This window comes from Mobula birostris, unplaced genomic scaffold, assembly GCF_030028105.1.
Source record: "Mobula birostris isolate sMobBir1 unplaced genomic scaffold, sMobBir1.hap1 scaffold_1002, whole genome shotgun sequence".
NCBI lineage: Eukaryota > Metazoa > Chordata > Chondrichthyes > Myliobatiformes > Myliobatidae > Mobula > Mobula birostris.
In genome coordinates, this window is record NW_027274043.1 from 57,114 (window position 1) to 84,750 (window position 27,637).

At 49.0% G+C, this 27,637-nt stretch overlaps 1 protein-coding gene and 2 pseudogenes across 1 annotated transcript; all 3 read left to right on the top strand.

Annotated features, from left to right (window-relative positions):
• The first annotated feature begins 2,138 nt into the window (after window positions 1-2,138).
• Window positions 2,139-3,104, top strand: LOC140192266 (cytosolic iron-sulfur assembly component 2A pseudogene; annotated as a pseudogene).
• A 4,475-nt stretch (window positions 3,105-7,579) lies between these two features.
• On the top strand, window positions 7,580-8,545 carry LOC140192267 (cytosolic iron-sulfur assembly component 2A pseudogene; annotated as a pseudogene).
• A 17,462-nt stretch (window positions 8,546-26,007) lies between these two features.
• Window positions 26,008-26,970, top strand: LOC140192264 (cytosolic iron-sulfur assembly component 2A-like). Its single transcript, XM_072249936.1, is given in 2 exon segments — window positions 26,008-26,092; window positions 26,095-26,970. Coding segments are annotated over 2 exon segments (483 nt in total). The 3' UTR covers window positions 26,493-26,970.
• Window positions 26,971-27,637: the final 667 nt, after the last annotated feature.

Below are 27,637 nucleotides of genomic sequence, written 5' to 3' on the forward strand. Positions count from 1 at the left end.
CACAGCTCAAAAACACTCACACACAGTTCTGTCACCTCCTCAAAAACACTCACACACAGGTCTGATCCACTCCTCAGAAACACTCACACACAGGTTTGATCCACACCTCAGAAACTCTCACACACAGGTCTGTCACCTCCTCAGAAACACTCATACACAGGTCTGATGCACTCCTCAGAAACACTCACACACAGGTTCCTCACCTCCTCAGAAACACTCATACACAGGTCTGTCTCCTCTTCAGAAACAGTCCCACACAGGTCTGTCACCTCCTCAGAAACACTCACACACAGGTCTGATCCACTCCTCAGAAACCCTCGCATACAGGTCTGATCCACACCTCAGAAACACTCACACACAGGTCTAATCAACACCTCAGAAACACGCACACACAGGTCCAATCAACACCTCAGAAACACTCACACACATGTCTGTTACCTCCTCAGAAACACTAACACACAGGTCTGATCCAAACCTCAGAAACACTCCCACACAGTTCTGTCACCTCCTCCGAAACACTCACTCACAGGTCTGTCACCTCCTCAGAAACACTCACACACTGATCCAGCCACTCCTCAGAAACACTCACACACGGGTCTGTCACCTCCTCAGAAACACTCACACACAGTTCTGATCCACTCCTCAGAAACACTCACACGCAGATCTGATCCACACCTCAGAAACTCTCACACACTGGTCTGTCACCTCCTCAGAAACACTCACACACAGGTCTGATCCACTCCTCAGAAACACTCACACACAGGTTCCTCACCTCCTCAGAAACACTCATACACAGGTCTGTCACCTCTTCAGAAACACTCACACACAGGTCTGATCCACACCTCAGAAACACTCACACACAGGTCTGATCCACACCTCAGAAACACTCAGACACAGATCTGTTCTCTCCTCAGAAACTCTCACACACTCATCTGTCAGCTCCTCAGAAGCACTCACACACAGGTCTGATCCACTCCTCAGAAACCCTCGCATACAGGTCTGATCCACACCTCAGAAACACTCACACGCAGGTCTAATCAACACCTCAGAAACACTCACACACATGTCTGTTACCTCCTCAGAAACACTCACACACAGGTCTGATCCACACCTCAGAAACATTCACACACAGGTCTGATCCACACCTCAGAAACACTCACACACAAGTCTGTCTCCTCCTCAGAAACACTCACACACAGGTCTGTCACCTCCTCAGAAACACTCACACACAGGTCTGATCCACACCTCAGAAACACTCACACAGAGGTCTGATCCACACCTCAGAAACACTCACACACAGGTCTGTCAATTCCTCAGAAACACTCACACACAGGTCTGATCCACTCCTCAGAAACACTCACACGCAGATCTGTTCTCTCCTCAGAAACCCTCACACACTCGTCTGTCAGCTCCTCAGAAGCACTCACACACAGGTCTGATCCACTCCTCAGAAACACTCACACACAGGTCCCTCACCTCCTCAGAGACACTCACACACAGGTCTGATGCACACATCAGAAACACTCACACACAGGTCTGATCCACACCTCAAAAACACTCACACACAGGTCTGTTCTCTGCTCAGAAACTCTCACACACTCATCTGTCAGCTCTTCAGAAGCACTCACACACAGTTCTGATCCACTCCTAAGAAACCCTCGCATACAGGTCTGATCCACACCTCAGAAACACTCACACACAGGTCTAATCAACACCTCAGAAACACTCACACACATGTCTGTTACCTCCTCAGAAACACTCACACACAGGTCTGATCCACTCCTCAGAAACATTCACACACAGGTCTGATCCACACCTCAGAAACACTCATACACGGGTCTGTCACCTCCTCCGAAACACTCATTCACAGGTCTGTCACCTCCTCAGAAACACTCACACACAGGTCTGTCAGCTCCTCAGAAACACTCAGACACTGGTCTGTCTCCTCCTGAGAAACACTCACACACAGGTCTGATCCACACCTCAGAAACACTCACACACAGGTTCCTCACGTCCTCAGAAACACTCGTACACAGGTCTGTCACCTCTTCAGAAACACTCACACACAGGTCTGTCACCTCCTCAGAAACACTCACACGCAGGTCTGATCCACACCTCAGAAACTCTCACACACAGAGGAATGGAGATAGTCTCTGGGCTCGCGTCCTATGCCCTGGCAAAGTTCCTCCTTCTTTCGCGGCTGTCGGTTAAAGAAGATGCGGAAAAAATCAGGAAAATGGAAGAGAAAACGCTAGAAGTCTATGACATTATTCGTACAATTCGTGACCCAGAAAAGCCAAACACCCTGGAGGAGTTGGACGTGGTCACTGAAGAGTGTATCGATGTGAAATTACTCGCTGATGACGAATATCTCATCATTATTCGATTCACACCGACCGTCCCTCACTGCTCTTTAGCCACTCTGATTGGTCTCTGTCTACGGGTCAAGTTACAACGATGTTTACCTTTTAAACACAAGTTAGAGATCTACATTGCTGAGGGGTCTCACACCACCGAGGAAGATATTAACAAGCAGATCAACGATAAGGAACGTGTGGCAGCAGCTATGGAGAACCCAAATTTGCGGGAGATTGTGGAGCAGTGCGTTGTGGAGCCCGATGACTAACGACCCCCGGGCCTGCAGGAGATGGGACTCTGGCACCAGGACTGCCTGTCTGAAATAGGACACGCAGGGATCGCCTCCACTCTGTGCAATGAACAATAATAATAATGCGGTGGCAATCATTTATAGAAACACACCCTTGTTGTATATGCTGAGATTACTCTGTTACTTCTATCGTTTTACGCTGAGAATTTCGCTCTGAACAAGAGTCTTTTTAATATATCGTCACAGGACTTGAAGCATGAAAAAATAACCAGCAGTACTTCAGAATTTTACTCTGAATTGCTTTAGTATCCAATTGTTAAAACATTATTCTTAAGGAGAGCACAAAAGATAACACTGAGGAATGGTGACTACTGATCCCAATTGTGGTGGTCCCTGTCTGTGAGAGAGGGAAGGTATCTGTGGAAACTGAAAAAGATCAGAATTGTTGTATACATGCAATTCCTGTACTGTGATTTTTGAAAAATAAAATGTGTTCCTTGTAAAAAAAAAAAAAAAAGGTCTGTCACCTCCTCAGAGACACTCACACACAGGTCTGATGCACACCTCAGAAACACTCACACACAGGTCTGATCCACACCTCAAAAACACTCACACACAGGTCTGTTCTCTGCTCAGAAACTCTCACACACTCATCTGTCAGCTGCTCAGAAGCACTCACACACAGGTCTGATCCACTCCTAAGAAACCCTCGCATACAGGTCTGATCCACACCTCAGAAACACTCACACACATGTCTGTTACCTCCTCAGAAACACTCACACACAGGTCTGAACCACTCCTCAGAAACATTCACACACAGGTCTGATCCACACCTCAGAAACACTCATACACGGGTCTGTCACCTCCTCCGAAACACTCATTCACAGGTCTGTCACCTCCTCAGAAACACTCACACACAGGTCTGTCAGCTCCTCAGAAACACTCAGACACTGGTCTGTCTCCTCCTGAGAAACACTCACACACAGGTCTGATCCACACCTCAGAAACACTCACACACAGGTTCCTCACCTCCTCAGAAACACTCATACACAGGTCTGTCACCTCTTCAGAAACACTCACACACAGGTCTGTCACCTCCTGAGAAACACTCACACGCAGGTCTGATCCACACCTCAGAAACTCTCACACACAGATCAGATCCACACCTCAGAAACACTCACACACAGGTCTGATCCACACCTCAGAAACACGCACACACAGGTCTGTCACTTCCTCAGAAACGCTCACACACAGGTCTGATCCACTCCTCAGAAACACTCACACACAGGTCCCTCACCTCCTCAGAAACACTCACACACAGGGCTGTCACCTCCTCAGAAACACTCAGACACAGGTCTGATCCACAGCTCAAAAACACTCACACAGAGTTCTGTCACCTCCTCAGAAACACTCACACACAGGTCTGATCCACTCCTCAGAAACACTCACACACAGTTCTGATGCACACCTCAGAAACACTCACACAGGTCTGTCACCTCCTCAGAAACACTCACACACTGATCCATCCACTCCTCATAAACACTCACACACAGGTCTGTCACCTCCTCAGAAACACTCACTCACAGGTCTGTCACCTGCTCAGAAACACTCACACACAGGTCTGTCACCTCCTCAGAAACACTCAGACACTTGTCTGTCTCCTCCTCAGAAACACTGACACACAGGTCTGATCCACACCTCAGAAACACTCACACACAGGTCTGTCACCTCCTCAGAAACACTCACACACAGGTCTGATCCACTCCTCAGAAACACTCACACGCAGATCTGATCCACACCTCAGAAACTCTCACACACTGGTCTGTCACCTCCTCAGAAACACTCACACACAGGTCTGATCCACTCCTCAGAAACACTCACACACAGGTTCCTCACCTCCTCAGAAACACTCATACACAGGTCTGTCACCTCTTCAGAAACACTCACACACAGGTCTGATCCACACCTCAGAAACACTCACACACAGGTCTGATCCACACCTCAGAAACACTCAGACACAGATCTGTTCTCTCCTCAGAAACTCTCACACACTCATCTGTCAGCTCCTCAGAAGCACTCACACACAGGTCTGTTCCACTCCTCAGAAACCCTCGCATACAGGTCTGATCCACACCTCAGAAACACTCACACGCAGGTCTGATCTACTCCTCAGAAACCCTCGCATACAGGTCTGATCCACACCTCAGAAACACTCACACACAGGTCTAATCAACACCTCAGAAACACTCACACACAGGTCTGATCCACACCTCACAAACACTCACACACAGTTCGGTCACCTCCTCCGAAACACTAACTCACAGGTCTGTCACCTCCTCAGAAACACTCACACACAGGTCTGATCCACACCTCAGAAACATTCACACACAGGTTCCTCACCTCCTCAGAAACTCTCATACACAGGTCTGTCACCTCTTCAGAAACACTCACACACAGGTCTGTCACCTCCTCAGAAACACTCACACACAGGTCTGATTCACACCTCAGAAACACTCACACACAGGTCTGATCCACACCTCAAAAACACTCACACACAGGTCTGATCCACACCTCAGACACACTCACACACAGGTCTGTCACTTCCTCAGAAACGCTCACACACAGGTCTGATCCACTCCTCAGAAACACTCACACACAGATCAGTTCTCTCCTCAGAAACCCTCACACACTCATCTGTCAGCTCCTCAGAAGCACTCACACACAGGTCTGATCCACTCCTCAGAAACACTCACTCACAGATCCCACACCTCCTCAGAAACACTCACACACAGGGCTGTCACCTCCTCGGAAACACTCAGACACAGGTCTGATCCACAGCTCAAAAACACTCACACACAGTTCTGTCACCTCCTCAAAAACACTCACACACAGGTCTGATCCACTCCTCAGAAACACTCACACACAGGTTTGATCCACACCTCAGAAACTCTCACACACAGGTCTGTCACCTCCTCAGAAACACTCATACACAGGTCTGATGCACTCCTCAGAAACACTCACACACAGGTTCCTCACCTCCTCAGAAACACTCATACACAGGTCTGTCTCCTCTTCAGAAACAGTCCCACACAGGTCTGTCACCTCCTCAGAAACACTCACACACAGGTCTGATCCACTCCTCAGAAACCCTCGCATACAGGTCTGATCCACACCTCAGAAACACTCACACACAGGTCTAATCAACACCTCAGAAACACGCACACACAGGTCCAATCAACACCTCAGAAACACTCACACACATGTCTGTTACCTCCTCAGAAACACTAACACACAGGTCTGATCCAAACCTCAGAAACACTCCCACACAGTTCTGTCACCTCCTCCGAAACACTCACTCACAGGTCTGTCACCTCCTCAGAAACACTCACACACTGATCCAGCCACTCCTCAGAAACACTCACACACGGGTCTGTCACCTCCTCAGAAACACTCACACACAGTTCTGATCCACCTCCTCCGAAACACTCACTCACAGGTCTGTCACCTCCTCAGAAACACTCACACACTGATCCAGCCACTCCTCAGAAACACTCACACACGGGTCTGTCACCTCCTCAGAAACACTCACACACAGTTCTGATCCACTCCTCAGAAACACTCACACGCAGATCTGATCCACACCTCAGAAACTCTCACACACTGGTCTGTCACCTCCTCAGAAACACTCACACACAGGTCTGATCCACTCCTCAGAAACACTCACACACAGGTTCCTCACCTCCTCAGAAACACTCATACACAGGTCTGTCACCTCTTCAGAAACACTCACACACAGGTCTGATCCACACCTCAGAAACACTCACACACAGGTCTGATCCACACCTCAGAAACACTCAGACACAGATCTGTTCTCTCCTCAGAAACTCTCACACACTCATCTGTCAGCTCCTCAGAAGCACTCACACACAGGTCTGATCCACTCCTCAGAAACCCTCGCATACAGGTCTGATCCACACCTCAGAAACACTCACACGCAGGTCTAATCAACACCTCAGAAACACTCACACACATGTCTGTTACCTCCTCAGAAACACTCACACACAGGTCTGATCCACACCTCAGAAACATTCACACACAGGTCTGATCCACACCTCAGAAACACTCACACACAAGTCTGTCTCCTCCTCAGAAACACTCACACACAGGTCTGTCACCTCCTCAGAAACACTCACACACAGGTCTGATCCACACCTCAGAAACACTCACACAGAGGTCTGATCCACACCTCAGAAACACTCACACACAGGTCTGTCAATTCCTCAGAAACACTCACACACAGGTCCCTCACCTCCTCAGAGACACTCACACACAGGTCTGATGCACACATCAGAAACACTCACACACAGGTCTGATCCACACCTCAAAAACACTCACACACAGGTCTGTTCTCTGCTCAGAAACTCTCACACACTCATCTGTCAGCTCTTCAGAAGCACTCACACACAGTTCTGATCCACTCCTAAGAAACCCTCGCATACAGGTCTGATCCACACCTCAGAAACACTCACACACAGGTCTAATCAACACCTCAGAAACACTCACACACATGTCTGTTACCTCCTCAGAAACACTCACACACAGGTCTGATCCACTCCTCAGAAACATTCACACACAGGTCTGATCCACACCTCAGAAACACTCATACACGGGTCTGTCACCTCCTCCGAAACACTCATTCACAGGTCTGTCACCTCCTCAGAAACACTCACACACAGGTCTGTCAGCTCCTCAGAAACACTCAGACACTGGTCTGTCTCCTCCTGAGAAACACTCACACACAGGTCTGATCCACACCTCAGAAACACTCACACACAGGTTCCTCACGTCCTCAGAAACACTCGTACACAGGTCTGTCACCTCTTCAGAAACACTCACACACAGGTCTGTCACCTCCTCAGAAACACTCACACGCAGGTCTGATCCACACCTCAGAAACTCTCACACACAGAGGAATGGAGATAGTCTCTGGGCTCGCGTCCTATGCCCTGGCAAAGTTCCTCCTTCTTTCGCGGCTGTCGGTTAAAGAAGATGCGGAAAAAATCAGGAAAATGGAAGAGAAAACGCTAGAAGTCTATGACATTATTCGTACAATTCGTGACCCAGAAAAGCCAAACACCCTGGAGGAGTTGGACGTGGTCACTGAAGAGTGTATCGATGTGAAATTACTCGCTGATGACGAATATCTCATCATTATTCGATTCACACCGACCGTCCCTCACTGCTCTTTAGCCACTCTGATTGGTCTCTGTCTACGGGTCAAGTTACAACGATGTTTACCTTTTAAACACAAGTTAGAGATCTACATTGCTGAGGGGTCTCACACCACCGAGGAAGATATTAACAAGCAGATCAACGATAAGGAACGTGTGGCAGCAGCTATGGAGAACCCAAATTTGCGGGAGATTGTGGAGCAGTGCGTTGTGGAGCCCGATGACTAACGACCCCCGGGCCTGCAGGAGATGGGACTCTGGCACCAGGACTGCCTGTCTGAAATAGGACACGCAGGGATCGCCTCCACTCTGTGCAATGAACAATAATAATAATGCGGTGGCAATCATTTATAGAAACACACCCTTGTTGTATATGCTGAGATTACTCTGTTACTTCTATCGTTTTACGCTGAGAATTTCGCTCTGAACAAGAGTCTTTTTAATATATCGTCACAGGACTTGAAGCATGAAAAAATAACCAGCAGTACTTCAGAATTTTACTCTGAATTGCTTTAGTATCCAATTGTTAAAACATTATTCTTAAGGAGAGCACAAAAGATAACACTGAGGAATGGTGACTACTGATCCCAATTGTGGTGGTCCCTGTCTGTGAGAGAGGGAAGGTATCTGTGGAAACTGAAAAAGATCAGAATTGTTGTATACATGCAATTCCTGTACTGTGATTTTTGAAAAATAAAATGTGTTCCTTGTAAAAAAAAAAAGGTCTGTCACCTCCTCAGAGACACTCACACACAGGTCTGATGCACACCTCAGAAACACTCACACACAGGTCTGATCCACACCTCAAAAACACTCACACACAGGTCTGTTCTCTGCTCAGAAACTCTCACACACTCATCTGTCAGCTGCTCAGAAGCACTCACACACAGGTCTGATCCACTCCTAAGAAACCCTCGCATACAGGTCTGATCCACACCTCAGAAACACTCACACACATGTCTGTTACCTCCTCAGAAACACTCACACACAGGTCTGAACCACTCCTCAGAAACATTCACACACAGGTCTGATCCACACCTCAGAAACACTCATACACGGGTCTGTCACCTCCTCCGAAACACTCATTCACAGGTCTGTCACCTCCTCAGAAACACTCACACACAGCTCTGTCAGCTCCTCAGAAACACTCAGACACTGGTCTGTCTCCTCCTGAGAAACACTCACACACAGGTCTGATCCACACCTCAGAAACACTCACACACAGGTTCCTCACCTCCTCAGAAACACTCATACACAGGTCTGTCACCTCTTCAGAAACACTCACACACAGGTCTGTCACCTCCTGAGAAACACTCACACGCAGGTCTGATCCACACCTCAGAAACTCTCACACACAGATCAGATCCACACCTCAGAAACACTCACACACAGGTCTGATCCACACCTCAGAAACACGCACACACAGGTCTGTCACTTCCTCAGAAACGCTCACACACAGGTCTGATCCACTCCTCAGAAACACTCACACACAGGTCCCTCACCTCCTCAGAAACACTCACACACAGGGCTGTCACCTCCTCAGAAACACTCAGACACAGGTCTGATCCACAGCTCAAAAACACTCACACAGAGTTCTGTCACCTCCTCAGAAACACTCACACACAGGTCTGATCCACTCCTCAGAAACACTCACACACAGTTCTGATGCACACCTCAGAAACACTCACACAGGTCTGTCACCTCCTCAGAAACACTCACACACTGATCCATCCACTCCTCATAAACACTCACACACAGGTCTGTCACCTCCTCAGAAACACTCACTCACAGGTCTGTCACCTGCTCAGAAACACTCACACACAGGTCTGTCACCTCCTCAGAAACACTCAGACACTTGTCTGTCTCCTCCTCAGAAACACTGACACACAGGTCTGATCCACACCTCAGAAACACTCACACACAGGTCTGTCACCTCCTCAGAAACACTCACACACAGGTCTGATCCACTCCTCAGAAACACTCACACGCAGATCTGATCCACACCTCAGAAACTCTCACACACTGGTCTGTCACCTCCTCAGAAACACTCACACACAGGTCTGATCCACTCCTCAGAAACACTCACACACAGGTTCCTCACCTCCTCAGAAACACTCATACACAGGTCTGTCACCTCTTCAGAAACACTCACACACAGGTCTGATCCACACCTCAGAAACACTCACACACAGGTCTGATCCACACCTCAGAAACACTCAGACACAGATCTGTTCTCTCCTCAGAAACTCTCACACACTCATCTGTCAGCTCCTCAGAAGCACTCACACACAGGTCTGTTCCACTCCTCAGAAACCCTCGCATACAGGTCTGATCCACACCTCAGAAACACTCACACGCAGGTCTAATCAACACCTCAGAAGCGTTCACACACATGTCTGTTGCCTCCTCAGAAACACTCACACACAGGTCTGATCCACATCTCAGAAACATTCACACACAGGTCTGATCCACACCTCAGAAACACTCACACACAGGTCTGTCACCTCCTCCGAAACACTCACTCACAGGTCTGTCACCTCCTCAGAAACACTCACACACAGGTCTGTCACCTCCTCAGAAACACTCAGACACTGGTCTGTCTCCTCCTCAGAAACACTCACACACAGGTCTGCTCCACTCCTCAGAAACACTGACACACAGGTCCCTCACCTCCTCAGAAACACTCACACACAGGGCTGTCACCTCCTCAGAAACACTCACTCACAGGTCTGATCCACTCCTAAGAAACACTCACACACAGATCTGATGCACACCTCAGAAACACTCACACAGGTCTGTCACCTCCTCAGAAACACTCACACACTGATCCATCCACTCCTCAGAAACACTCACACACAGGTCTGTCACCTCCTCAGAAACACTCACACACAGGTCTGATCCACACCTCAGAAACACTCTCACACAGGTCTGTCACCTCCTCAGAAACACTCACACACAGGTCTGATCCACACCTCAGAAACACTCACACACAGGTCTGTCACCTCCTCAGAAACACTCACACACAGGTCTGATCCACACCTCAGAAACATTCACACACAGATCTGTTCTCTCCTCAGAAACTCTCACAGACTCATCTGTCAGCTCCTCAGAAGCACTCACACACAGGTCTGATCCACTCCTCAGAAACCCTCGCATACAGGTCTGATCCACACCTCAGAAACACTCACACACAGGTCTAATCAACACCTCAGAAACACTCACACAAATGTCTGTTACCTCCTCAGAAACACTCACACACAGGTCTGATCCACACCTCAGAAACATTCACACACATGTCTGATCCACACCTCAGAAACACTCACACACAGTTCTGTCACCTCCTCCGAAACAATCACTCACAGGTCTGTCACCTCCTCAGAAACACTCACACACAGGTCTGTCACCTCCTCAGAAACACACAGACACTGGTCTGTCTGCTCCTGAGAAACAATCACACACAGGTCTGATCCACACCTCAGACACACTCACACACAGGTCTGTCACTTCCTCAGAAACTCCAACACACAGGTCTGATCCACTCCTCAGAAACACTCACACACAGATCTGTTCTCTCCTCAGAAACCCTCACACACTCATCTGTCAGCACCTCAGAAGCGCTCACACACAGGTCTCATCCACTCCTCAGAAACACTCACACATAGATCCCTCACCTCCTCAGAAACACCCACACACAGGGCTGTCACCTCCTCAGAAACACTCAGACACAGGTCTGATCCAAAGCTCAAAAACACTCACACACAGTTCTGTCACGTCCTCAGAAACACTCACACACATGTCTGTTACCTCCTCAGAAACACTCACACACAGGTCTGATCCACACCTCAGAAACATTCACACACAGGTCTGATCCACAGCTCAGAAACACTCACTCACAGTTCTGTCACCTACTCCGAAACACTCACTCGCAGGTCTGTCACCTCCTCAGAAACACTCACACACAGGTCTGTCACCTCCTCAGAAACACTCAGACACTGGTCTGTCTGCTCCTGAAAAACACTCACACACAGGTCTGATCCACACCTCAGAAACACTCACACACAGGTTCCTCACCTCCTCAGAAACTCTCATACACAGGTCTGTCACCTCTTCAGAAACACTCACACACAGGTCTGTCACCTCCTCAGAAACACTCACACACAGGTCTGATCCACACCTCAGAAACACTCACACATAGGTCTGATCCACACCTCAAAAGCACTCACACAAAGGTCTGATCCACACCTCAGACACACTCACACACAGGTCTGTCACTTCCTCAGAAACGCTCACACACAGGTCTGATCCACTCCTCAGAAACACTGACACACAGATCTGTTCTCTCCTCAGAAACCCTCACACACTCATCTGTCAGCTCCTCAGAAGCACTCACACACAGGTCTGATCCACTCCACAGAAACACTCACACACAGATCCCTCACCTCCTCAGAAACACTCACACACAGGGCTGTCACCTCCTCAGAAACACTCAGACACAGGTCTGATCCACAGCTCAAAAACACTCACACACAGTTCTGTCACTTCCTCAGAAACACTCACACACAGGTCTAATCCACTCCTCAGAAACACTCACACACAGGTTTGATCCACACCTCAGAAACTCTCACACACAGGTCTGTCACCTCCTCAGAAACACTCACACACAGGTCTGATCCACTCCTCAGAAACACTCACACACAGGTTCCTCACCTCCTCAGAAACACTCATACACAGGTCTGTCAGCTCTTCAGAAACACTCACACACAGGTGTGTCACCTCCTCAGAAACACGCACACACAGGTCTGATCCACTCCTCAGAAACCCTCGCATACAGGTCTGATCCACACCTCAGAAACACTCACACACAGGTCTAATCAACACCTCAGAAACACTCACACACAGGTCTGTCACCTCCTCAGAAACACTCACACACAGGTCTGATCCACTCCTCAGAAACCCTCGCATACAGGTCTGATCCACACCTCAGAAACACTCACACACATGTCTGTTACCTCCTCAGAAACACTCACACACAGGTCTGATCCACACCTCAGAAACATTCACACAGAGGTCTGATCCACACCTCAGAAACACTCACACACAGTTCTGTCACCTCCTCCGAAACACTCACTCACAGGTCTGTCACATCCTCAGAAACACTCACACACAGGGCTGTCACCTCCTCAGAAACACTCAGACACTGGTCTGTCTGCTCCTGAGAAACACTCACACACAGGTCTGATCCACACCTCAGAAACACTCACACACAGGTTCTTCACCTCCTCAGAAACTCTCATACACAGGTCTGTCACCACTTCAGAAACACTCACACACAGATCCCTCACCTCCTCAGAAATACTCACACACAGGGCTGTCACCTCCTCAGAAACACTCAGACACAGGTCAGATCCACAGCTCAAAAACACTCACACACAGTTCTGTCACTTCCTCAGAAACACTCACACACAGGTCTGATCCACTCCTCAGAAACACTCACACACAGGTTTGATCCACACCTCAGAAACTCTCACACACAGGTCTGTCACCTCCTCAGAAACACTCACACACAGGTCTCATCCACACCTCAGAAACACTCACACACAGATCTCTTCCCTCCTGAGAAACTCTCACACACTGGTCTGTCACCTGCTCAGAAACACTCACACACAGGGGTGATCCACTCCTCAGAAACACTCACACACAGGTCTGATCCACACCTCAGAAACACTCACACACAGTTCAGTCACCTCCTCCGAAACACTCACTCACAGGTCTGTCACATCCTCAGAAACACTCACACACTGATCCATCCACTCCTCAGAAACACTCACACACAGGTCTGTCACCTCCTCAGAAACACTCACACACAGGTCTGATCCACACCTCAGAAACACTCACACACAGGTCTGTCACCTCCTCAGAAACACTCACACAGCGGTCTGATCCACATTTCAGAAACACTCACACACAGGTCTGTCACCTCCTCAGAAACACTCACACACAGGTCTGATCCACTCCTCAGAAACACTCACACACAGATCTGATGCACACCTCAGAAACACTCACACAGGTCTGTCACCTCCTCAGAAACACTCACACACTGATCCATCAACTCCTCAGAAACACTCACACACAGGTCTGTCACCTCCTCAGAAACACTCACACACAGGTCTGTCACCTCCTCAGAAACACTCACACACAGGTCTTATCCACACCTCAGAAACACTCACACACAGGTCTGTCACCTCCTCAGAAACACTCACACACAGGTCTGATCCACACCTCAGAAAAATTCACGCACAGTTCTGTCACCTCTTCAGAAACACTCACACACAGGTCTGTCACCTCCTCAGAAACACTCACACACAGGTCTGATCCACTCCTCAGAAACCCTCGCATACAGGTCTGATCCACACCTCAGAAACACTCACACACAGGTCTAATCAACACCTCAGAAACACTCACACACAGGTCTGATCCACACCTCACAAACACTCACACACAGTTCGGTCACCTCCTCCGAAACACTCACTCACAGGTCTGTCACCTCCTCAGAAACACTCACACACAGGTCTGTCACCTCCACAGAAACACTCAGACACTGGTCTGTCAGCTCCTGAGAAACACTCACACACAGGTCTGATCCACACCTCAGAAACACTCACACACAGTTCAGTCACCTCCTCCGAAACACTCACTCACAGGTCTGTCACATCCTCAGAAACACTCACACACTGATCCATCCACTCCTCAGAAACACTCACACACAGGTCTGTCACCTCCTCAGAAACACTCACACACAGGTCTGATCCACACCTCAGAAACACTCACACACAGGTCTGTCACCTCCTCAGAAACACTCACACAGCGGTCTGATCCACATTTCAGAAACACTCACACACAGGTCTGTCACCTCCTCAGAAACACTCACACACAGGTCTGATCCACTCCTCAGAAACACTCACACACAGATCTGATGCACACCTCAGAAACACTCACACAGGTCTGTCACCTCCTCAGAAACACTCACACACTGAACCATCCACTCCTCAGAAACACTCACACACAGGTCTGTCACCTCCTCAGAAACACTCACACACAGGTCTGTCACCTCCTCAGAAACACTCACACACAGGTCTTATCCACACCTCAGAAACACTCACACACAGGTCTGTCACCTCCTCAGAAACACTCACACACAGGTCTGATCCACACCTCTGAAAAATTCACACACAGTTCTGTCACCTCTTCAGAAACACTCACACACAGGTCTGTCACCTCCTCAGAAACACTCACACACAGGTCTGATCTACTCCTCAGAAACCCTCGCATACAGGTCTGATCCACACCTCAGAAACACTCACACACAGGTCTAATCAACACCTCAGAAACACTCACACACAGGTCTGATCCACACCTCACAAACACTCACACACAGTTCGGTCACCTCCTCCGAAACACTAACTCACAGGCCTGTCACCTCCTCAGAAACACTCACACACAGGTCTGATCCACACCTCAGAAACATTCACACACAGGTTCCTCACCTCCTCAGAAACTCTCATACACAGGTCTGTCACCTCTTCAGAAACACTCACACACAGGTCTGTCACCTCCTCAGAAACACTCACACACAGGTCTGATTCACACCTCAGAAACACTCACACACAGGTCTGATCCACACCTCAAAAACACTCACACACAGGTCTGATCCACACCTCAGACACACTCACACACAGGTCTGTCACTTCCTCAGAAACGCTCACACACAGGTCTGATCCACTCCTCAGAAACACTCACACACAGATCAGTTCTCTCCTCAGAAACCCTCACACACTCATCTGTCAGCTCCTCAGAAGCACTCACACACAGGTCTGATCCACTCCTCAGAAACACTCACTCACAGATCCCACACCTCCTCAGAAACACTCACACACAGGGCTGTCACCTCCTCGGAAACACTCAGACACAGGTCTGATCCACAGCTCAAAAACACTCACACACAGTTCTGTCACCTCCTCAAAAACACTCACACACAGGTCTGATCCACTCCTCAGAAACACTCACACACAGGTTTGATCCACACCTCAGAAACTCTCACACACAGGTCTGTCACCTCCTCAGAAACACTCATACACAGGTCTGATGCACTCCTCAGAAACACTCACACACAGGTTCCTCACCTCCTCAGAAACACTCATACACAGGTCTGTCTCCTCTTCAGAAACAGTCCCACACAGGTCTGTCACCTCCTCAGAAACACTCACACACAGGTCTGATCCACTCCTCAGAAACCCTCGCATACAGGTCTGATCCACACCTCAGAAACACTCACACACAGGTCTAATCAACACCTCAGAAACACGCACACACAGGTCCAATCAACACCTCAGAAACACTCACACACATGTCTGTTACCTCCTCAGAAACACTAACACACAGGTCTGATCCAAACCTCAGAAACACTCCCACACAGTTCTGTCACCTCCTCCGAAACACTCACTCACAGGTCTGTCACCTCCTCAGAAACACTCACACACTGATCCAGCCACTCCTCAGAAACACTCACACACGGGTCTGTCACCTCCTCAGAAACACTCACACACAGTTCTGATCCACTCCTCAGAAACACTCACACGCAGATCTGATCCACACCTCAGAAACTCTCACACACTGGTCTGTCACCTCCTCAGAAACACTCACACACAGGTCTGATCCACTCCTCAGAAACACTCACACACAGGTTCCTCACCTCCTCAGAAACACTCATACACAGGTCTGTCACCTCTTCAGAAACACTCACACACAGGTCTGATCCACACCTCAGAAACACTCACACACAGGTCTGATCCACACCTCAAAAACACTCACACACAGGTCTGTTCTCTGCTCAGAAACTCTCACACACTCATCTGTCAGCTGCTCAGAAGCACTCACACACAGGTCTGATCCACTCCTAAGAAACCCTCGCATACAGGTCTGATCCACACCTCAGAAACACTCACACACATGTCTGTTACCTCCTCAGAAACACTCACACACAGGTCTGAACCACTCCTCAGAAACATTCACACACAGGTCTGATCCACACCTCAGAAACACTCATACACGGGTCTGTCACCTCCTCCGAAACACTCATTCACAGGTCTGTCACCTCCTCAGAAACACTCACACACAGCTCTGTCAGCTCCTCAGAAACACTCAGACACTGGTCTGTCTCCTCCTGAGAAACACTCACACACAGGTCTGATCCACACCTCAGAAACACTCACACACAGGTTCCTCACCTCGTCAGAAACACTCATACACAGGTCTGTCACCTCTTCAGAAACACTCACACACAGGTCTGTCACCTCCTGAGAAACACTCACACGCAGGTCTGATCCACACCTCAGAAACTCTCACACACAGATCAGATCCACACCTCAGAAACACTCACACACAGGTCTGATCCACACCTCAGAAACACGCACACACAGGTCTGTCACTTCCTCAGAAACGCTCACACACAGGTCTGATCCACTCCTCAGAAACACTCACACACAGGTCCCTCACCTCCTCAGAAACACTCACACACAGGGCTGTCACCTCCTCAGAAACACTCAGACACAGGTCTGATCCACAGCTCAAAAACACTCACACAGAGTTCTGTCACCTCCTCAGAAACACTCACACACAGGTCTGATCCACTCCTCAGAAACACTCACACACAGTTCTGATGCACACCTCAGAAACACTCACACAGGTCTGTCACCTCCTCAGAAACACTCACACACTGATCCATCCACTCCTCATAAACACTCACACACAGGTCTGTCACCTCCTCAGAAACACTCACTCACAGGTCTGTCACCTGCTCAGAAACACTCACACACAGGTCTGTCACCTCCTCAGAAACACTCAGACACTTGTCTGTCTCCTCCTCAGAAACACTGACACACAGGTCTGATCCACACCTCAGAAACACTCACACACAGGTCTGTCACCTCCTCAGAAACACTCACACACAGGTCTGATCCACTCCTCAGAAACACTCACACGCAGATCTGATCCACACCTCAGAAACTCTCACACACTGGTCTGTCACCTCCTCAGAAACACTCACACACAGGTCTGATCCACTCCTCAGAAACACTCACACACAGGTTCCTCACCTCCTCAGAAACACTCATACACAGGTCTGTCACCTCTTCAGAAACACTCACACACAGGTCTGATCCACACCTCAGAAACACTCACACACAGGTCTGATCCACACCTCAGAAACACTCAGACACAGATCTGTTCTCTCCTCAGAAACTCTCACACACTCATCTGTCAGCTCCTCAGAAGCACTCACACACAGGTCTGTTCCACTCCTCAGAAACCCTCGCATACAGGTCTGATCCACACCTCAGAAACACTCACACGCAGGTCTAATCAACACCTCAGAAGCGTTCACACACATGTCTGTTGCCTCCTCAGAAACACTCACACACAGGTCTGATCCACATCTCAGAAACATTCACACACAGGTCTGATCCACACCTCAGAAACACTCACACACAGGTCTGTCACCTCCTCCGAAACACTCACTCACAGGTCTGTCACCTCCTCAGAAACACTCACACACAGGTCTGTCACCTCCTCAGAAACACTCAGACACTGGTCTGTCTCCTCCTCAGAAACACTCACACACAGGTCTGCTCCACTCCTCAGAAACACTGACACACAGGTCCCTCACCTCCTCAGAAACACTCACACACAGGGCTGTCACCTCCTCAGAAACACTCACTCACAGGTCTGATCCACTCCTAAGAAACACTCACACACAGATCTGATGCACACCTCAGAAACACTCACACAGGTCTGTCACCTCCTCAGAAACACTCACACACTGATCCATCCACTCCTCAGAAACACTCACACACAGGTCTGTCACCTCCTCAGAAACACTCACACACAGGTCTGATCCACACCTCAGAAACACTCTCACACAGGTCTGTCACCTCCTCAGAAACACTCACACACAGGTCTGATCCACACCTCAGAAACACTCACACACAGGTCTGTCACCTCCTCAGAAACACTCACACACAGGTCTGATCCACACCTCAGAAACATTCACACACAGATCTGTTCTCTCCTCAGAAACTCTCACAGACTCATCTGTCAGCTCCTCAGAAGCACTCACACACAGGTCTGATCCACTCCTCAGAAACCCTCGCATACAGGTCTGATCCACACCTCAGAAACACTCACACACAGGTCTAATCAACACCTCAGAAACACTCACACAAATGTCTGTTACCTCCTCAGAAACACTCACACACAGGTCTGATCCACACCTCAGAAACATTCACACACATGTCTGATCCACACCTCAGAAACACTCACACACAGTTCTGTCACCTCCTCCGAAACAATCACTCACAGGTCTGTCACCTCCTCAGAAACACTCACACACAGGTCTGTCACCTCCTCAGAAACACACAGACACTGGTCTGTCTGCTCCTGAGAAACAATCACACACAGGTCTGATCCACACCTCAGACACACTCACACACAGGTCTGTCACTTCCTCAGAAACTCCAACACACAGGTCTGATCCACTCCTCAGAAACACTCACACACAGATCTGTTCTCTCCTCAGAAACCCTCACACACTCATCTGTCAGCACCTCAGAAGCGCTCACACACAGGTCTCATCCACTCCTCAGAAACACTCACACATAGATCCCTCACCTCCTCAGAAACACCCACACACAGGGCTGTCACCTCCTCAGAAACACTCAGACACAGGTCTGATCCAAAGCTCAAAAACACTCACACACAGTTCTGTCACGTCCTCAGAAACACTCACACACATGTCTGTTACCTCCTCAGAAACACTCACACACAGGTCTGATCCACACCTCAGAAACATTCACACACAGGTCTGATCCACAGCTCAGAAACACTCACTCACAGTTCTGTCACCTACTCCGAAACACTCACTCGCAGGTCTGTCACCTCCTCAGAAACACTCACACACAGGTCTGTCACCTCCTCAGAAACACTCAGACACTGGTCTGTCTGCTCCTGAAAAACACTCACACACAGGTCTGATCCACACCTCAGAAACACTCACACACAGGTTCCTCACCTCCTCAGAAACTCTCATACACAGGTCTGTCACCTCTTCAGAAACACTCACACACAGGTCTGTCACCTCCTCAGAAACACTCACACACAGGTCTGATCCACACCTCAGAAACACTCACACATAGGTCTGATCCACACCTCAAAAGCACTCACACAAAGGTCTGATCCACACCTCAGACACACTCACACACAGGTCTGTCACTTCCTCAGAAACGCTCACACACAGGTCTGATCCACTCCTCAGAAACACTGACACACAGATCTGTTCTCTCCTCAGAAACCCTCACACACTCATCTGTCAGCTCCTCAGAAGCACTCACACACAGGTCTGATCCACTCCACAGAAACACTCACACACAGATCCCTCACCTCCTCAGAAACACTCACACACAGGGCTGTCACCTCCTCAGAAACACTCAGACACAGGTCTGATCCACAGCTCAAAAACACTCACACACAGTTCTGTCACTTCCTCAGAAACACTCACACACAGGTCTAATCCACTCCTCAGAAACACTCACACACAGGTTTGATCCACACCTCAGAAACTCTCACACACAGGTCTGTCACCTCCTCAGAAACACTCACACACAGGTCTGATCCACTCCTCAGAAACACTCACACACAGGTTCCTCACCTCCTCAGAAACACTCATACACAGGTCTGTCAGCTCTTCAGAAACACTCACACACAGGTGTGTCACCTCCTCAGAAACACGCACACACAGGTCTGATCCACTCCTCAGAAACCCTCGCATACAGGTCTGATCCACACCTCAGAAACACTCACACACAGGTCTAATCAACACCTCAGAAACACTCACACACAGGTCTGTCACCTCCTCAGAAACACTCACACACAGGTCTGATCCACTCCTCAGAAACCCTCGCATACAGGTCTGATCCACACCTCAGAAACACTCACACACATGTCTGTTACCTCCTCAGAAACACTCACACACAGGTCTGATCCACACCTCAGAAACATTCACACAGAGGTCTGATCCACACCTCAGAAACACTCACACACAGTTCTGTCACCTCCTCCGAAACACTCACTCACAGGTCTGTCACATCCTCAGAAACACTCACACACAGGGCTGTCACCTCCTCAGAAACACTCAGACACTGGTCTGTCTGCTCCTGAGAAACACTCACACACAGGTCTGATCCACACCTCAGAAACACTCACACACAGGTTCTTCACCTCCTCAGAAACTCTCATACACAGGTCTGTCACCACTTCAGAAACACTCACACACAGATCCCTCACCTCCTCAGAAATACTCACACACAGGGCTGTCACCTCCTCAGAAACACTCAGACACAGGTCAGATCCACAGCTCAAAAACACTCACACACAGTTCTGTCACTTCCTCAGAAACACTCACACACAGGTCTGATCCACTCCTCAGAAACACTCACACACAGGTTTGATCCACACCTCAGAAACTCTCACACACAGGTCTGTCACCTCCTCAGAAACACTCACACACAGGTCTCATCCACACCTCAGAAACACTCACACACAGATCTCTTCCCTCCTGAGAAACTCTCACACACTGGTCTGTCACCTGCTCAGAAACACTCACACACAGGGGTGATCCACTCCTCAGAAACACTCACACACAGGTCTGATCCACACCTCAGAAACACTCACACACAGTTCAGTCACCTCCTCCGAAACACTCACTCACAGGTCTGTCACATCCTCAGAAACACTCACACACTGATCCATCCACTCCTCAGAAACACTCACACACAGGTCTGTCACCTCCTCAGAAACACTCACACACAGGTCTGATCCACACCTCAGAAACACTCACACACAGGTCTGTCACCTCCTCAGAAACACTCACACAGCGGTCTGATCCACATTTCAGAAACACTCACACACAGGTCTGTCACCTCCTCAGAAACACTCACACACAGGTCTGATCCACTCCTCAGAAACACTCACACACAGATCTGATGCACACCTCAGAAACACTCACACAGGTCTGTCACCTCCTCAGAAACACTCACACACTGATCCATCAACTCCTCAGAAACACTCACACACAGGTCTGTCACCTCCTCAGAAACACTCACACACAGGTCTGTCACCTCCTCAGAAACACTCACACACAGGTCTTATCCACACCTCAGAAACACTCACACACAGGTCTGTCACCTCCTCAGAAACACTCACACACAGGTCTGATCCACACCTCAGAAAAATTCACGCACAGTTCTGTCACCTCTTCAGAAACACTCACACACAGGTCTGTCACCTCCTCAGAAACACTCACACACAGGTCTGATCCACTCCTCAGAAACCCTCGCATACAGGTCTGATCCACACCTCAGAAACACTCACACACAGGTCTAATCAACACCTCAGAAACACTCACACACAGGTCTGATCCACACCTCACAAACACTCACACACAGTTCGGTCACCTCCTCCGAAACACTCACTCACAGGTCTGTCACCTCCTCAGAAACACTCACACACAGGTCTGTCACCTCCACAGAAACACTCAGACACTGGTCTGTCAGCTCCTGAGAAACACTCACACACAGGTCTGATCCACACCTCAGAAACACTCACACACAGTTCAGTCACCTCCTCCGAAACACTCACTCACAGGTCTGTCACATCCTCAGAAACACTCACACACTGATCCATCCACTCCTCAGAAACACTCACACACAGGTCTGTCACCTCCTCAGAAACACTCACACACAGGTCTGATCCACACCTCAGAAACACTCACACACAGGTCTGTCACCTCCTCAGAAACACTCACACAGCGGTCTGATCCACATTTCAGAAACACTCACACACAGGTCTGTCACCTCCTCAGAAACACTCACACACAGGTCTGATCCACTCCTCAGAAACACTCACACACAGATCTGATGCACACCTCAGAAACACTCACACAGGTCTGTCACCTCCTCAGAAACACTCACACACTGAACCATCCACTCCTCAGAAACACTCACACACAGGTCTGTCACCTCCTCAGAAACACTCACACACAGGTCTGTCACCTCCTCAGAAACACTCACACACAGGTCTTATCCACACCTCAGAAACACTCACACACAGGTCTGTCACCTCCTCAGAAACACTCACACACAGGTCTGATCCACACCTCTGAAAAATTCACACACAGTTCTGTCACCTCTTCAGAAACACTCACACACAGGTCTGTCACCTCCTCAGAAACACTCACACACAGGTCTGATCTACTCCTCAGAAACCCTCGCATACAGGTCTGATCCACACCTCAGAAACACTCACACACAGGTCTAATCAACACCTCAGAAACACTCACACACAGGTCTGATCCACACCTCACAAACACTCACACACAGTTCGGTCACCTCCTCCGAAACACTAACTCACAGGCCTGTCACCTCCTCAGAAACACTCACACACAGGTCTGATCCACACCTCAGAAACATTCACACACAGGTTCCTCACCTCCTCAGAAACTCTCATACACAGGTCTGTCACCTCTTCAGAAACACTCACACACAGGTCTGTCACCTCCTCAGAAACACTCACACACAGGTCTGATTCACACCTCAGAAACACTCACACACAGGTCTGATCCACACCTCAAAAACACTCACACACAGGTCTGATCCACACCTCAGACACACTCACACACAGGTCTGTCACTTCCTCAGAAACGCTCACACACAGGTCTGATCCACTCCTCAGAAACACTCACACACAGATCAGTTCTCTCCTCAGAAACCCTCACACACTCATCTGTCAGCTCCTCAGAAGCACTCACACACAGGTCTGATCCACTCCTCAGAAACACTCACTCACAGATCCCACACCTCCTCAGAAACACTCACACACAGGGCTGTCACCTCCTCGGAAACACTCAGACACAGGTCTGATCCACAGCTCAAAAACACTCACACACAGTTCTGTCACCTCCTCAAAAACACTCACACACAGGTCTGATCCACTCCTCAGAAACACTCACACACAGGTTTGATCCACACCTCAGAAACTCTCACACACAGGTCTGTCACCTCCTCAGAAACACTCATACACAGGTCTGATGCACTCCTCAGAAACACTCACACACAGGTTCCTCACCTCCTCAGAAACACTCATACACAGGTCTGTCTCCTCTTCAGAAACAGTCCCACACAGGTCTGTCACCTCCTCAGAAACACTCACACACAGGTCTGATCCACTCCTCAGAAACCCTCGCATACAGGTCTGATCCACACCTCAGAAACACTCACACACAGGTCTAATCAACACCTCAGAAACACGCACACACAGGTCCAATCAACACCTCAGAAACACTCACACACATGTCTGTTACCTCCTCAGAAACACTAACACACAGGTCTGATCCAAACCTCAGAAACACTCCCACACAGTTCTGTCACCTCCTCCGAAACACTCACTCACAGGTCTGTCACCTCCTCAGAAACACTCACACACTGATCCAGCCACTCCTCAGAAACACTCACACACGGGTCTGTCACCTCCTCAGAAACACTCACACACAGTTCTGATCCACTCCTCAGAAACACTCACACGCAGATCTGATCCACACCTCAGAAACTCTCACACACTGGTCTGTCACCTCCTCAGAAACACTCACACACAGGTCTGATCCACTCCTCAGAAACACTCACACACAGGTTCCTCACCTCCTCAGAAACACTCATACACAGGTCTGTCACCTCTTCAGAAACACTCACACACAGGTCTGATCCACACCTCAGAAACACTCACACACAGGTCTGATCCACACCTCAGAAACACTCAGACACAGATCTGTTCTCTCCTCAGAAACTCTCACACACTCATCTGTCAGCTCCTCAGAAGCACTCACACACAGGTCTGATCCACTCCTCAGAAACCCTCGCATACAGGTCTGATCCACACCTCAGAAACACTCACACGCAGGTCTAATCAACACCTCAGAAACACTCACACACATGTCTGTTACCTCCTCAGAAACACTCACACACAGGTCTGATCCACACCTCAGAAACATTCACACACAGGTCTGATCCACACCTCAGAAACACTCACACACAAGTCTGTCTCCTCCTCAGAAACACTCACACACAGGTCTGTCACCTCCTCAGAAACACTCACACACAGGTCTGATCCACACCTCAGAAACACTCACACAGAGGTCTGATCCACACCTCAGAAACACTCACACACAGGTCTGTCAATTCCTCAGAAACACTCACACACAGGTCTGATCCACTCCTCAGAAACACTCACACGCAGATCTGTTCTCTCCTCAGAAACCCTCACACACTCGTCTGTCAGCTCCTCAGAAGCACTCACACACAGGTCTGATCCACTCCTCAGAAACACTCACACACAGGTCCCTCACCTCCTCAGAGACACTCACACACAGGTCTGATGCACACATCAGAAACACTCACACACAGGTCTGATCCACACCTCAAAAACACTCACACACAGGTCTGTTCTCTGCTCAGAAACTCTCACACACTCATCTGTCAGCTCTTCAGAAGCACTCACACACAGTTCTGATCCACTCCTAAGAAACCCTCGCATACAGGTCTGATCCACACCTCAGAAACACTCACACACAGGTCTAATCAACACCTCAGAAACACTCACACACATGTCTGTTACCTCCTCAGAAACACTCACACACAGGTCTGATCCACTCCTCAGAAACATTCACACACAGGTCTGATCCACACCTCAGAAACACTCATACACGGGTCTGTCACCTCCTCCGAAACACTCATTCACAGGTCTGTCACCATCCTCAGAAACACTCACACACAGGTCTGTCAGCTCCTCAGAAACACTCAGACACTGGTCTGTCTCCTCCTGAGAAACACTCACACACAGGTCTGATCCACACCTCAGAAACACTCACACACAGGTTCCTCACGTCCTCAGAAACACTCGTACACAGGTCTGTCACCTCTTCAGAAACACTCACACACAGGTCTGTCACCTCCTCAGAAACACTCACACGCAGGTCTGATCCACACCTCAGAAACTCTCACACACAGAGGAATGGAGATAGTCTCTGGGCTCGCGTCCTATGCCCTGGCAAAGTTCCTCCTTCTTTCGCGGCTGTCGGTTAAAGAAGATGCGGAAAAATCAGGAAAATGGAAGAGAAAACGCTAGAAGTCTATGACATTATTCGTACAATTCGTGACCCAGAAAAGCCAAACACCCTGGAGGAGTTGGACGTGGTCACTGAAGAGTGTATCGATGTGAAATTACTCGCTGATGACGAATATCTCATCATTATTCGATTCACACCGACCGTCCCTCACTGCTCTTTAGCCACTCTGATTGGTCTCTGTCTACGGGTCAAGTTACAACGATGTTTACCTTTTAAACACAAGTTAGAGATCTACATTGCTGAGGGGTCTCACACCACCGAGGAAGATATTAACAAGCAGATCAACGATAAGGAACGTGTGGCAGCAGCTATGGAGAACCCAAATTTGCGGGAGATTGTGGAGCAGTGCGTTGTGGAGCCCGATGACTAACGACCCCCGGGCCTGCAGGAGATGGGACTCTGGCACCAGGACTGCCTGTCTGAAATAGGACACGCAGGGATCGCCTCCACTCTGTGCAATGAACAATAATAATAATGCGGTGGCAATCATTTATAGAAACACACCCTTGTTGTATATGCTGAGATTACTCTGTTACTTCTATCGTTTTACGCTGAGAATTTCGCTCTGAACAAGAGTCTTTTTAATATATCGTCACAGGACTTGAAGCATGAAAAAATAACCAGCAGTACTTCAGAATTTTACTCTGAATTGCTTTAGTATCCAATTGTTAAAACATTATTCTTAAGGAGAGCACAAAAGATAACACTGAGGAATGGTGACTACTGATCCCAATTGTGGTGGTCCCTGTCTGTGAGAGAGGGAAGGTATCTGTGGAAACTGAAAAAGATCAGAATTGTTGTATACATGCAATTCCTGTACTGTGATTTTTGAAAAATAAAATGTGTTCCTTGTAAAAAAAAAAAAAAAAGGTCTGTCACCTCCTCAGAGACACTCACACACAGGTCTGATGCACACCTCAGAAACACTCACACACAGGTCTGATCCACACCTCAAAAACACTCACACACAGGTCTGTTCTCTGCTCAGAAACTCTCACACACTCATCTGTCAGCTGCTCAGAAGCACTCACACACAGGTCTGATCCACTCCTAAGAAACCCTCGCATACAGGTCTGATCCACACCTCAGAAACACTCACACACATGTCTGTTACCTCCTCAGAAACACTCACACACAGGTCTGAACCACTCCTCAGAAACATTCACACACAGGTCTGATCCACACCTCAGAAACACTCATACACGGGTCTGTCACCTCCTCCGAAACACTCATTCACAGGTCTGTCACCTCCTCAGAAACACTCACACACAGGTCTGTCAGCTCCTCAGAAACACTCAGACACTGGTCTGTCTCCTCCTGAGAAACACTCACACACAGGTCTGATCCACACCTCAGAAACACTCACACACAGGTTCCTCACCTCCTCAGAAACACTCATACACAGGTCTGTCACCTCTTCAGAAACACTCACACACAGGTCTGTCACCTCCTGAGAAACACTCACACGCAGGTCTGATCCACACCTCAGAAACTCTCACACACAGATCAGATCCA